At 41.2% G+C, this 13,457-nt stretch overlaps 1 protein-coding gene across 1 annotated transcript in view; it reads right to left on the reverse strand.

Annotated features, from left to right (window-relative positions):
• Positions 1-3,175: 3,175 nt before the first annotated feature.
• The window catches only part of LOC103370427 (adenylate kinase isoenzyme 5), a gene marked incomplete at its 3' end in the record, with an annotated part of 50,192 nt that continues 39,910 nt past the window's right edge, over positions 3,176-13,457 (reverse strand). The window contains exon 6 of the mRNA XM_008299482.1: positions 3,176-3,367. Coding sequence (XP_008297704.1) covers positions 3,176-3,367 — 192 coding nt within the window. The remainder of the gene's footprint in view (positions 3,368-13,457) is intronic.

A 13,457-nucleotide genomic window follows, 5' to 3' on the forward strand; every position in this document is an offset into this window, starting at 1 on the left:
ACTAAAAATTCTGTGCACCTCAGTGCAACCATTAAGCTATTATTAGTGATTGAGCTGCAATCAACAGTCAAGTGGCCAAAAATCAGGAGCTTGAACTGCAGGCTGTTTTTGCAGAGGCTGTGTTTCTTGTGATTTCATGCATTACAACTTTGCTAAACTGCACCGATTTTTGAGTTGTCTCTCCTTCTAGTCATGGTTGTGCCATTTCATTAGAGGTGCAGGACTTTATATTACGGTGAATAAATGAGCCCACAGTGAGAAAAACCTACTCAGAATCTGCTCAGAGTTCAGAGAGTTAAATTGTTGTTTTTAGTCTCAATTCTTATCATTTTGGTTGGTTGTTGTCTTGTTTTTAGGGAATGCCATGGAAAAAAAACCCTGCAAATAATGAACAGATTAATCAAGAAAACAACAGCCAGAATAATCAAAATAATTGTCAACTGCAGCACTGTGTTGTCTGAACAACAACACTGCCTAAAACTGAAAAATCATGTAGAAGAATAAGAAGCAAGCAAGAATTTGATCCAACCACTGATATCTACCTACAGTTTTCAACTATCTGTTGCTATCAGATTACAGTAAACAACAAACTTCAGGCCAGAAGTGACAGAAAAACTGTAGAAACTGTAGAAATCCAAACCAGAATCCCCCAAAAGCATGCACTGAATCTCACACCTCATAACAAGCTGTATGAATTCTGCACATGATGCGCCCATCGTCATTTTTCACCGAGGCTGCACCTGAGCAACACACTGCACACAGGGGACCACGAGAAGCAATTTCAGTATTCATGAAAACCGAAACCTGCTCCACTTTCCCCCCCAGGAATCCAGAGAACTACAGGTTAGATGAATTTGAAACAAAAAAAAAAAAAAGGAACCGTGAATGTGAAACTGTTAGCTTCCCGACAATCAGGCTCTTTGCATGCTGGTGACAGAACGAGCAGGGACGGAAAATTACTGGATGGAAGGACGAATGTGCGGCAAGAAACACAGCAAACAGAGATGAGATTCAAGAACTGTGAAGAAAAAGGACAGAGAAGAAACAGAGAGCCAAGGAGGCAATGAGCAGAATATGAGAAATATCACAAGAAAAAGGAGAAGAAATGATAATAAACGAAGAAAATAAAGCAAAATTCCAAAGCCTCAAGACGACCAGACTTATTAAGTGTTGTCCGCAGAAAGAAAGTGAAGCCTGATGCATCCATTCCTGTTTCTCCTTTTTCTAATGCTGACATGACAACTGATGGAAATTATTTTACACTTTTCATTTAAAGAGGCCCCAAGACAACAATCTAATACCATGCAAACAAAGTCTTCTTCTTCCCACAGCGATCCAGCGGAGGAGTTTTTCAGTATTCCCTCTGCTGGGAGGAAGACGACGCTGCGCTGAGACTCAGACGGATCAATAAGACTCCCACTAGAAGAGTGGGCCGCTGGCTGCAGGAGCCAACGTCTCTATTAGCACCGACTCACACATCACTCGAGGCTCCTGAGCACAAAGCCACACCATCTAATGAAAATCCCACAGGTCTCCAGTTGCGTACTCCGAAAGCAACAGTCTGCATTTCAGCCCCCAAAGCACCAGGAGATAAACATACACTTCTTGACTTGGTCTGCACACTCCCTCTGCTGTGCTGTGTGTGTGTGTTTGGAATGACAATGAAGCTCTTAACATAATTACTGTGAACACAACCGTGAGGATGCAGGAACCCTTATGGCTGGACAGGAGGATAATACTCATCTGTTGTGCAACACGGAATCACATGAAGTGGTATTTTAGCCTTTGATTCAGACTTAAATCCTGTAACTCTGCAACTGTTGAGAGATTTCTAAGTTTGTACAGACATTGATGGTCCACAGAGGATAAATCCTGTGACTCTGGTGATACTCTGATGCCAAAGTTTTCATGAGATTGTCATGTGGTGGGTGAAATACCTCAAAAATTCCCCTCAGGACGATCTGAACCAAGCCCAAACCTCACAATGTATACAATATAGTATGACACATTTTCTATTTTAGGTTTAGTTATTCCCCAATATGTACAGTCATGGGCTGCAGGGTGGTGCAGTTGGTAGCACTGTTGTGTCGCAGCAAAGGTTGCCGGTTCACATCCCGGTGGGGGCACCGGAATCTTTCTGCATGGAGTTTGCATGTTCTCCCCGTGCAGCGTGGGTTCTCTCCGGGTTCTCCGGCTTCCTCCCACAAAGTCCAAAAACATGTTGAGGTTAATTGGTGATTGTAAATTGTCTGTAGGTGTCAATGTGAGTGTGCTTGGTTGTCTGTCTCTAAGTGTAGCCCTGCGATGGACTGGTGACCTGTCCAGAGTGTCCCCTGCCTTCACCCTGGGTCGGCTGGGATAGACTCCAGCCCCCCATGACCCTAGTGAGGATTAAGTGGTGTATGGATAATGGATGGATGGATGGATATACAGTCATGAACAAAAGTTTGAGTTTCCAATGATTCCTACAACTCAAAACATATGTCACAAAACTGATGATGCATTTTGGCTTTTTGATAGATTTACTGAAGGTCGTCTGGAAATATGATGAAATATCAAATATACTTACAGCAGCAGAACCAATTAAATTAGGGCCAAATAGAATCTTTTTTTTCCTGGAGGGCACTTTGATACAATGGCTTTTGTCTTGATGAGAAATTTTGGGGAAGAAAAACCAATGCAAACAAACAAAAAGACCCCACAATAGAACTATTTCATCTTCTTAAATTGCATACTTAGAATTAAATTGTTTTCATCATTTGTCTAATGTGACATCTGTGTTATTGTAAAGCACTGTAGCTTTGTCTTCAAAGGATGCTAAACAAATGAAGTTATTATCATTATTGTACAATCATCATTCAACCAGAGATGGCGAATGTTCAGCGCTTAAATTAATAACATTCCGTTGACAAGCTTGTTTGTTTGCAAATTGGGAACGATAAGACTCCCAATCATCTGATGACACTTCAAAAACGTTGAGATAATCGACCTTTTACACCCCATGTGGTAGGAGTATGTGAGGATTATTGATCTGTGAATGATCTGTGATATGAATCCTCTGTCTGAAAGCAGCGCACACCCGTCCTCCACCCTGAGCTCCACCCTGAGCTCCACAGCCTCACCTTTCCACTGTATAATCCGCTGTATAATCACTTTCATGCAAAACCAGCCTTACCGTAACAATAAGGCCCCTCTCCTGGAAGTATTTGACCAGAGGGATGGTGTTTTGTTTAAAGTTGGTCAGGCGGCGGTCGATGGCCTTGGGGTTGTCGTCGGGTCGTCCCTGCTGCTCGGCTCGCTTCTGCAGCCTCTCCTTCAACCGGTGGTTAGTGCAGGCCAGGAACACCACCAGGTCAGGAGTGCAGATCTGGAGGGAAAGAAAGAACGGTCGAAGCATTTACAGCCTGAACATCCTGTACCGCTCAGACGAACCTTCATTCATATGTGATGGTCGTAATCCGGCCCTGAGGACGCTCTGATCTGAGCAGAGAGCAGAAGCTCGGGTCAATCTCATTTTAAATTCTGTCCGTTCAGGTCAAAATTTTAAAATGGCAATTCACACAAAAATAAAGACCTCATCTCTGCGGAGACTTGGAATAAGTATAGAATATATGTGTGTGTGTGACTATAGGTACACATAAGCAGTCCAGCTCCTGAGTTTTACTGGACTCAATCGCTGTCCTGAAGATTTGAGCCTGCAGCCTTGAAAATAGCTGCAAGTTGTTCCAGCAAAGATTCAATTTTAACACTGGAGGGAATAATGAGTCAGACAGGATGACACTGTACAATCCCCAAAGCAGAAGAGAACATAAGCTGCCACACAGGCGGCCCGTCTTTCTATTATTACTTGTGTTTGATGAACAGAAGAGATTGAGACTGTAGATGGTTCCAGGAAAGTATTTTAAAAATCAGTTTATTTTTTTGTGTGTGTGTGTGTAATAAACCACAGCAGATGAAACTAGAAGTCTGGCGACTGTGGCAGCAGCTTTGTACATATTTAGCGCTGAAAACCTACAGAGGAGTCACTGCTCGACATTTCCTCATTTCATTCACGTTACAAAGCTGCATTTATTATTTTCTCTTGTTCTTGGTAATTACCTGTTGTATATATAATAATACATTTTTTGTTTTTTTGTTTGTTTGTTTGGTGCAGATTCCGATACGTATATTTAGCAATCAAGAAAACCAATAGCTGATATATATTTGCAGTAAAAATTACAATCTTTGTATCACAATTCGACTTCACTGCTTTGTTTATTCATGCTTTACATGTTTTTTTTAAAAAAACAACAAAAAAAAACACTTTCCAACATTTATTCTTCAGTGTTTCATTTGCAACCAATCAGTCAGTGCTGTGAGCGAGACGTCATTTGAGACAATAATACTGTAACTTTGCATTTAAACCATAGCAGCGCAAAAGTTATTTCATTTAATTGGGAACTGCCTTGAAAAAATTAGGATAATTAAAAAAAAAAATAAAATAAAATCTGAATATTAGACCTGATAATCTGCCAGGCTGATAATTGTTTGACAACCTAGTTTCCTTCAACAGCTTCTTCTAAAGAACATCTATTTAACTAAGACAGACAATCTAAAAAGAAATGTACCTGTTTGAACCTCATGCAGTTTCTGGGCATTTTTCTCTACAGCATAAAGTCCTGCACCTCTATGGAAACAGCTCAACCATCAATAATAGAATCAGAGGAAACTCAGAAATGACTCTTCTGCAGTTTAAGACAGTTATAAGCCTTCAATCATAATGAATTATTTATTTTGGTTGTTTATTTTTCCCAAAATCAAAAAGAAGAGAAAACCTCAAACATTGCCCACAGATGTTACTCAAGGGCTCCTGTTGAGGAACTGTAGTGGTCCATGCTTTATCTGATTTATCCACTTCACCGTTTGCTGATTGTCCACATGATCTGCTGGTCACAAACTAAACTAAAACAAATAATTACATTAAAGTGAAAACCTACATGAAAAAATTAGCCAACATTCATCTAAAACAAGCCAGTGTCAGGATATATTTTTAGCCTACAGCATGCTCAATCTAACCAAGAAGTTCTGGTGTCTGACCAAACCAAGTGCCTCAACCTGACCAAACAGTGAATGAAAACTTTAGTCTAAGAATAATGGTCCCACAAGAGGTGCAAGTCTCCTGGATAAAAAGCCTCCAAGTCTTACACAGAGTTAGTTTTTCTTTTAAACTTGAAGCCTTTCCTATGCTATATTACAGAAAGATCATGCATTTGTTTCAAAATGTAATGAGAATGCAGTTTAATTTAACCTGAATTAATTTACTGGTCGCTACAGTACCTGTTGCCAAGACGTACTGGTGAGCAAAATAACTATCCCAATTTACAAGAAGAGAATGTCACCAACAGCACCAACTCAGGCCTGAGTAATATACATTTAATTTGTGACACACCACTGAGCTCGACTGCATTTGCTTCACAAAGTCCAGCACACAAAGGCATCACTCGGTAACTAACGACCAGCCGTGTGCCGGGCATTTAAAGATCAGTGAAGGATGCTGTTATCTCACTAATGCAAAACAGCATCAAAGGGAAGCCGTTTGGTTTCTATGGATCTGGGCTGAGAAGGTGAGACTCACAAACAGAGTCCTCGTCATCTTGAATCTGACGGCTCCACCGCCGGGAGTTTTCCTCTATAAAAAGCATCGAGAGTGCTTTATTACTATTCATACGGCGTCGTTTGGTTTCCTCCTGTTTGTGTTTCACTTAGATGAAATGCACATGATGAACACTCCAGAGTCCACATTTAACCTGGCACGCTGCCAGAGCTGAAAATAGCTCCAGCGGGGTTGTTTATTGAGGCGCATGCCACTCCTCGCGATGAGACTCACTTTTCAGTCTTGAAAAGTCAAAGTTTCTGTTTCCATGGCGACCACACGTGCTGTGTTTTTTTTCTTTCCCAGGTTGTGTTGCTGATGCGGAGCGAAACTCGGTAACCACAGCTGTTTCTAATGACAAATCAGTTGTTGTACGGATCAGAGAATAAAGACACCTACAGACAGGTGACAAATTAAAGGAAAAGCCTTCAAGGAGGAGATCAGGTGGGTCTGTTACGCTGTGACATCGCTTGGATCCACTTGTCCCCTTGGAAAGAAGGGTCTCAAATGAGTACAAATGGATGTCACTGGCTTTGGCAGTCACAAGATCTCACCCCAGGTAAACACCTTTGGGAGATTTTGGACCGACATGTCACACAGCGTTCTCCACCACCATCATCGAAACACCAAATGAGGGAATATCTTTTGGAAGAACGGTGCTCATTCCTCCAGTAGAGAGATTTGGAGACTCAATGCCAGGGAACACTGAGGCTGTTCTGGCTGCACATGGTGACCCAACACCGTCCTAATAGCCCGCATGTTGTTTTTTTTGCATTTCATTTGTCACTCTCTGTGGGCTCGCTAGACTGTTTTAATACCAGCAGTGATGCTATCGCTGTGGCTCAAAGGCCAGCGACCACGTGGTGGACTTCCTCTAAAGCACACATTCACACACAGAGTCCTAAATAAGGTGAATAAGTAGGCAGATGTTGACATGAGTGCTGGATCGTACACGACAGCTAATATCCTTTTAGGGATGTTGTGCTAAATCCATTCGCTCAAAGGTTTTTTAAAAAAGAACCGATGCAGTAATTTAAGCAGGTGCAGAAGAAATCTATAATGAAGCTAGATGATTCTGATGTTGTCAGGTTTATTATATTTATTAGGTTTTAGTGAACCAAACCTTTTGTAAGATTGTTTAAAAGCGACTCATCCACCATCTCTGGCGTTTGAACCAATTAAGGCTGCTGCAAACATAGAAACAGCTGAATAAGGGCATCAGTCCAGAGCTGTGTTTGTCTTCGGTTAATTTCATTGTGCTCTGCCTTTCTACGCATGTGTAGCTGCAGACTATCAGACGTCTCCATCTGTCTACATAAACCTGACTGTTCGGGGGTTACTTCCTCTCCATCCGGCATCCTGCGGTTCTCATGGCAAGACACGGATTTCTAATCTTAGACGTCTTGGGGAGATTTCAGTGGCATTATTCTAACTTCTCCAAACAAATAGAACAACTATTAAGATTTAGATTACTTACTAAGATTAATTATTTGATCTGTAAGAAATTACAAAATAGTTAAAGCTGTCATTTACAATCTCGACAATTCAGTCTTTACTGTGACATATTTTAGAGATAAAATTACTGATAGAAACACATTTGTTATGTGTTTAACAGCTCACATGTGTTCCACCAATACCAGGCACTGTTTTGTACAAACATCCATTGATTTTGCTATGATTAGATTTTGAACTAACCCCATCAGTTAGGATGATGAGGTTAGTTCATCATCTACGTTTGTGGCTAATGTCCCAGATGCACATGTTTTATGGTGTAATATGTGCGATGTGACCACGCTGGTGGGGTTAAAGAAACACTCGTTTCTTTTGCTGTTGAAGGACAAACACCTGTTACAACTATCCAGGCTGTTAAACCTGACTTGCTTTAATATTGAAAAACTCTGACATGGTGTCCTTCAGGATGTGCTAAAGTACAAAATAATCTGTGAAATGATCAAAACACTGACTAAACTGTAAACACAACTGCAAAAATGTGTCACTTGAGTGATTATACTCATGTGTTGTATGTGGTGACCCAGTAATGCGTATTGTACTTGTATGGGCTCAGACAATATTGCTTTCATTCCACATCACTTTTAACCCAACAGAGAGAGGCTGAAGCCACATGCTACTTGGCATTTTGTATTTTCACTTCCGGCTGTGCTTGGTGTAGGTTGTCGTGTGCTTTGTGTTTGCGGGCTGAGCGGCTCCGGCCAGTGGAGGTGATTACGCACCTGCGGCCAATCGCCAATCAAGCAGGTTAATGCCTGGCGTCTCCTGCTGCCCAGTGCCAGAAGACTGAACTCCTCTCACGGGGCATCAAGGCCAGCTCTCAGTCGTAGAGTTTTGCAGTCTTGAGCTTTTCTATGCGTCTCTGTGCGAGCGCATTTCTAACTATGTGTTTCCCTCCGTCTCTCCAGCTCTCACCTCCACTGGATTCCTCCACCCGCTCAGCAGCAGCGTCCCTCGGATCCTCTCCCTCACCCGACCACAGCGTCCGCACCCTGAGCACCAACTCCATGCGGCACCACCTGCACCAACCTTCCCCGCTGGATCACCCCCCTGCCTCTGGCCTCACCCGTCACTCTCCCTCCCTGGTTTCTTAATTGAACTACCTTTTCACTACTCTCCAGTGTGTCCCGCCTCCTTCCATCCAGCATGTTCCTCACACATTTTTGCTTTAAAAAAATACTTAAAGAAATGAATCTGGAACTGGTTTTTTTTCACGAGTATTACTATTATTAATAATCTTGCAGCTACTTTCTTGATTAATTTATTAGTTGGTCACAATAGAGCCCAAGATGTCTGTAGATGTTTTGTTTTGTAGAACCAATTTGGCCCAAAGTGCCCAGAAAACCGAGGCTTCGGTCTGTGACGCCAACAAAAGAACAAACCTCCGTCTTTAACCTGCACAGATTCTGTTAATGTCACCCTCCCACTTTACTGGCATATTCCTGGTGGATATGTGTCAAGATGAAACTTCAGAGAATGCTGAGCCGGAGAGCTTTGCAAGCTCGCTACAAGAACAAATACGCAATGTTACTGTTTTTGCAACTTTGCCTGAAGCTGGTGGAAGTCTGAGTCTCGCAGGAGGAGGTGGATGAAGCCATAAGCGCTACTCGGTAATTAATTCTTCTCAGAGCTTAATGTTGAATTTGTCTGTGATGCTTCAGAGGAGTGTGCAGCAGAGTTATGAAATCCACATTGAAATTACTGTCGAGCAGCTTCTGCTCAGGTTTCATGATTGCCTTTATGATGAATGAGTTTGCATCTACAAGACAAGGTGGCAGTTTCATGGAGAGAACTGATCAATGGCCAGTCACAGCTTTGGGCCACTTGGCGTGTTTTCATAATCCATCACAGTTTGATTTTGGAAATTGCTTGTTTGACGTGATTAACATGGCATGTTTGGCATTCTTCCTTGATTTAAAAAACAAACAAACAAAAAAACAAACAAACAAAAACCTTGTATGACTATTCAATTACCAAAATTGATGGATTGATGTGTTTTGTAGATTTCGGCTCCCCCATCGGCAGATTGACAGGGATGAAGAGACGGACTGACACTTCCATAGTCAACAGAAGTGTTTGTGAAAAGGCTTGAAGGGAGGATGAAGGGATAGACGGTCTCTCTGGGCAGCTATAAAGGGAGCAGGATGGCTGTGGCGGCCCACAGGGGCAACTCATAAATGGCTGCTGTGATGTTGTAAAGGGCAAAGTAGCAGCATGGGGTGAGTAATGAAAATGGATGCTGCGGGTCCTCAGAGGATCACTCAGTCGTCTCTGAGCTCACACGCCGCTGGGGAATATGAGATCCAAAATAAAGTACTGAACCTTTCAGAATATGAACTATATGATGCGTAAAGCAGCACTGAGGCAGCTTGATATCAGTTTTAACCCTATGAACACCTCTGTAGTCTGATTATTTTGTGGACCGAAGTGGCTCAAAGGAAATAACTGGTGCTTAAAGTTTGATATTTTAGGCTTAACCACCTGCATACGAAGAGTCTCAATTTTCACCAGAATTGTCATGTTGTCAGTTTGATCCCCGGCTTAACCCTACAAAATCAGGGCCTGTGGACATAAAACTCTAGTGTATATAACAAAGCAATGCACTGCGATAGCTTCATCTAATGAGAATTCATTTGACAGGTGGTTTCGTTTTTAGGCAGCGTGATTGCTGTACATTTTACTGATACTATTTGAACCCATCCATCCATCCATCCATCCATCCATCCATCCATTATTTATACAACGCTTAATCCTCATTAGGGTCATGGGGGGCTGGAGTCTATCCCAGCTGACTCAGGGCAAAGGCAGGGGACACCCTGGACAGGTCGCCAGCTATTTGAATCCACTAAAATGAATTTTTGTTGTTATTTTTTAGTCTCTATGAAGTGATAAAATACAAAAAATACACGAGAAGTGTAGCCTAACGGCACCTCCAACTTCACCATGTCAGTATTGCTGCACAGCAGAGAGCACATTTCCAGTAATGAAACAGAGAGAGCACTGCTGGACGCCACATTCAAATCAAACTGGTTATAGGAAAAAGATGAGAAATTTTAAATAATCGTTGCATCATGTAAGAATGAATGAAATATTAACTACCCAAGAGATTACGTTACACAGTCTGTGGCATAAAAAGAAGTACTGTAAACATCACTAGTGAAAGATCATTAAGTCCCAGCAGGAGACCGTAAACATACACACGATGCAGCAATTAAAAGCTGCCTTAATAGGAAGTTAACTGTTCCTTATGTTAAAATGTTCTATAAATTCAGACACCAAATACAGTATGCAATGACAGACTGATAAAAATCGAGTCTGAGGACACATATTGTCCACATGACGAGCTAAAAGAGCATTAAAGGGTTCGCATATCTGTATAAAAACTGCAATTCACATAAAAAAAAAGAATTGTGTTTTTACTCTGCATTATTCACCATTAAGGTACCAGGGAACAGAAAGAATCCATCTTCTCCTACACAATACTAGACAACGCACTGCTCTGCAGAGCCAATTACAGGCAGATTTATGGCTCAATGTGTTTTAGTTTGCCCAGTTCCCTTCACGCACAGAGTGAAGGATTATGGGAATTCAACCACCGCAGTGGTTATGAAGACGTGAGTGTTCAGTAATCTAACAAACCAACAGTGCAATGACATTATGCGTTGGTCCAATGCCAAATGATGGATGAGAGACAATCAAGCGTCAAGCTCTGGGGCTACGAAATGATGCCAACATGGAACTGCAGTTCCTCAAACATCCACTAGAGGCTGCCTCCAAAAGTGAGTCAGTCCCCATAGACCTCTATATTAAAATGCTCAACTTTACAGCAGAAATAAACATGTTGGCAGCCTCATACAAAAAAGTTTTTGAAATCTGTAGCTAATGCTAATCCATAACAACTGTACTGGTGAATTTTTATATCTCTTTTTATGTCTCTTAACTCACCCATTTAAGTTGTATTAAGACTTAAAGATCTGTATATTTAATGTCACAGGACAACAGTTTGTAGTTGAACAAGTTACGAAATCAAAGTCAATGCCAAAATTAGAAAACATAAAGTTACACGTTTTTCTAGACGCATCCTTGGGAATTTATGTGGGAGATACAACAGCGCACCAGCGTCACTTAATTGAAGGTTACAGTTAAAGCGATAGCAGGATAAACTGTAGCTTAGTGCCCAATCAGTGATCAGTAACTGGTATACTGTGCTTTATAATGTGTAACTACACTTCTCCCTGTGTCTCCACCGGTTTCTCTGGGTGCTCGCAGTCCAAAGACATGCATGGCAGGTTAACTGGTGATTTTAAATTGGCTGTAGGCGTGAGTGTGCATGGCTGTCTGTCTCTTTGTGTTAGCGCTGTGATGAACTGACAACCTGTCCATTCTGCCAGTGTCAGCCGGGAAAAACGCCAACCTCCTGCAATTCCTCTACAGGATGAAGTGGATGAAGCAAATAGATAGACATTCTAGTAAATACGACCAAAACTCATAAGTCCATAGAAACACACTCACTTAAACTCTGAATGCTTTACAATGATTATAAAGGTTCATGTCCTGTATCTACAAATTTCCTGCCCACAAATCCAAACTCCTGTAGTTTCACACGCCTTCATGTAAAGTTTCCACACTCTCTGCAGCCAAGTCTCTCCATCTGTCTCACCCCTTCATCTTTCATCACAGCGGTCTCTCTTTTCAACCACTCAGCCTTTATCCATCTCCTCTCTCTGTTGTAAGATCCTCTCTTGGTCCACAAGTGTTGTGCTGCCGCTAATAACGACGGGTCGTGAGTTTTCAGCAGCCCCACTGCGACATTTAACAGCAGTGTGACGCTTACAAAGGGCCCATACAGGATTTTTAGTACGTTCAGGTGTGGTTATCGTGGAGCTGGCTGAGGGGGGGAAGAGTTTTAGTCGTGGTATAATATGAATTTATTAGTCAGCTGGCAGTAAAATTAGTTTAAAGCTGTTCTTTAAAGCAGAAATGCTTCAAAAACTGCGAAGATTTCATGCAATACTTTGTATTAAATGACAGAAAATGTTTAAATTCTAAAAACAAACAATTCCAAGATGTCTTTTTTAAATACCACTTGACATGTTTTACTCCGAATGATTCATTATTTAAACAACACAGTTCTGACATGATAAAAAAATGTTGTAATCCTACATGTATGGCTTAAATTAAGACAATTAAATACACACATATTTGTTTAAAATATGTTTCTGCTTCAAACCTTCTTGTCTATGAATAGAATTATACAACAACGAACTGACCAAAACATTTAGGAGAACTACATCATTGTACTCCATCTAATCAGCCCAAACACTGTCACTTCTCAACTCTTTCCACTTTGCTCTTCTGCTGCTCCCAACACATCATGTTTGACATTACCAGCTGTGGGCAACGTGGATTTGCATGAGATCTAATTTTGCCCTGATTTGACAGCTGATTAGACTTGGAGCTGTTGGATAGGCCGGATTCGACTGACAGACGAGAAACTGGATGTTGGAAGGACACACAAAAATGTTAATTAGCAACAGGGAACTACAGAAATTCTCTTTGTTCTTTGTTTTATTCAGTGTAAAACAAAAAAAAAAAAAACAAAAAATCCTGTATTAAAGCTACAACGTCCTCACTGATATGCCATAACTAGAGATAAAACCAGTGGCTTAAACCTCTGATTTAAATTTAGGAAAATACAGTTCTTCATGTTCGTAAATGATTATATGATGATTGTTAGACATTCTCATGTCAACACATGCATTAGGAGGCAGCTACCTTAGTTTTGCATATAGACTGGAAGTAGAGGGGAACTATAAGCCCGAGTCAGTCCAAAAGTCAAAATCACGCCGAAGTACAACTTTTAAAACGACAAGTCGTGGTTGAAGATGCCACAAGATCGATACTTTGGTACCAAGTCGATGCCAAAAGTCGGACAACATGACATTCATTTCTAGATGCTGTACTGGATCAGTAACAAGAGCATGGATCACTGCGGTAGTTTTGCTGCAACAGGAACAGCACACAAGTGTCCACATGCTGTTACTAAAACTTCTACATGTGTCACATGATATGCACTTTGGCCTAAAAAGCAGCAAAAAGTCTGAAGAACATAAACCTATAAAATGATTCTGTTTGTTTTCGCAGTGTGATACAATCGGTCCGACAGCACTTTGAAAGTCTAGAAGAGATTTTTTCATTCAAGTCCAGTTGTGTGTGCAGGAAGTAGGACAGAACAACTAGTTGAGTTTAAATTTAATTAGCAAAGTTGCTGCTAACAAAAAATGAGAATAATGCTGCAGTGTTTTCTGATTAAATT

The sequence above is a fragment of the Stegastes partitus genome, unplaced genomic scaffold (assembly GCF_000690725.1).
Source record: "Stegastes partitus isolate 25-593 unplaced genomic scaffold, Stegastes_partitus-1.0.2 Scaffold1422, whole genome shotgun sequence".
Taxonomy (NCBI): Eukaryota; Metazoa; Chordata; class Actinopteri; family Pomacentridae; genus Stegastes; species Stegastes partitus.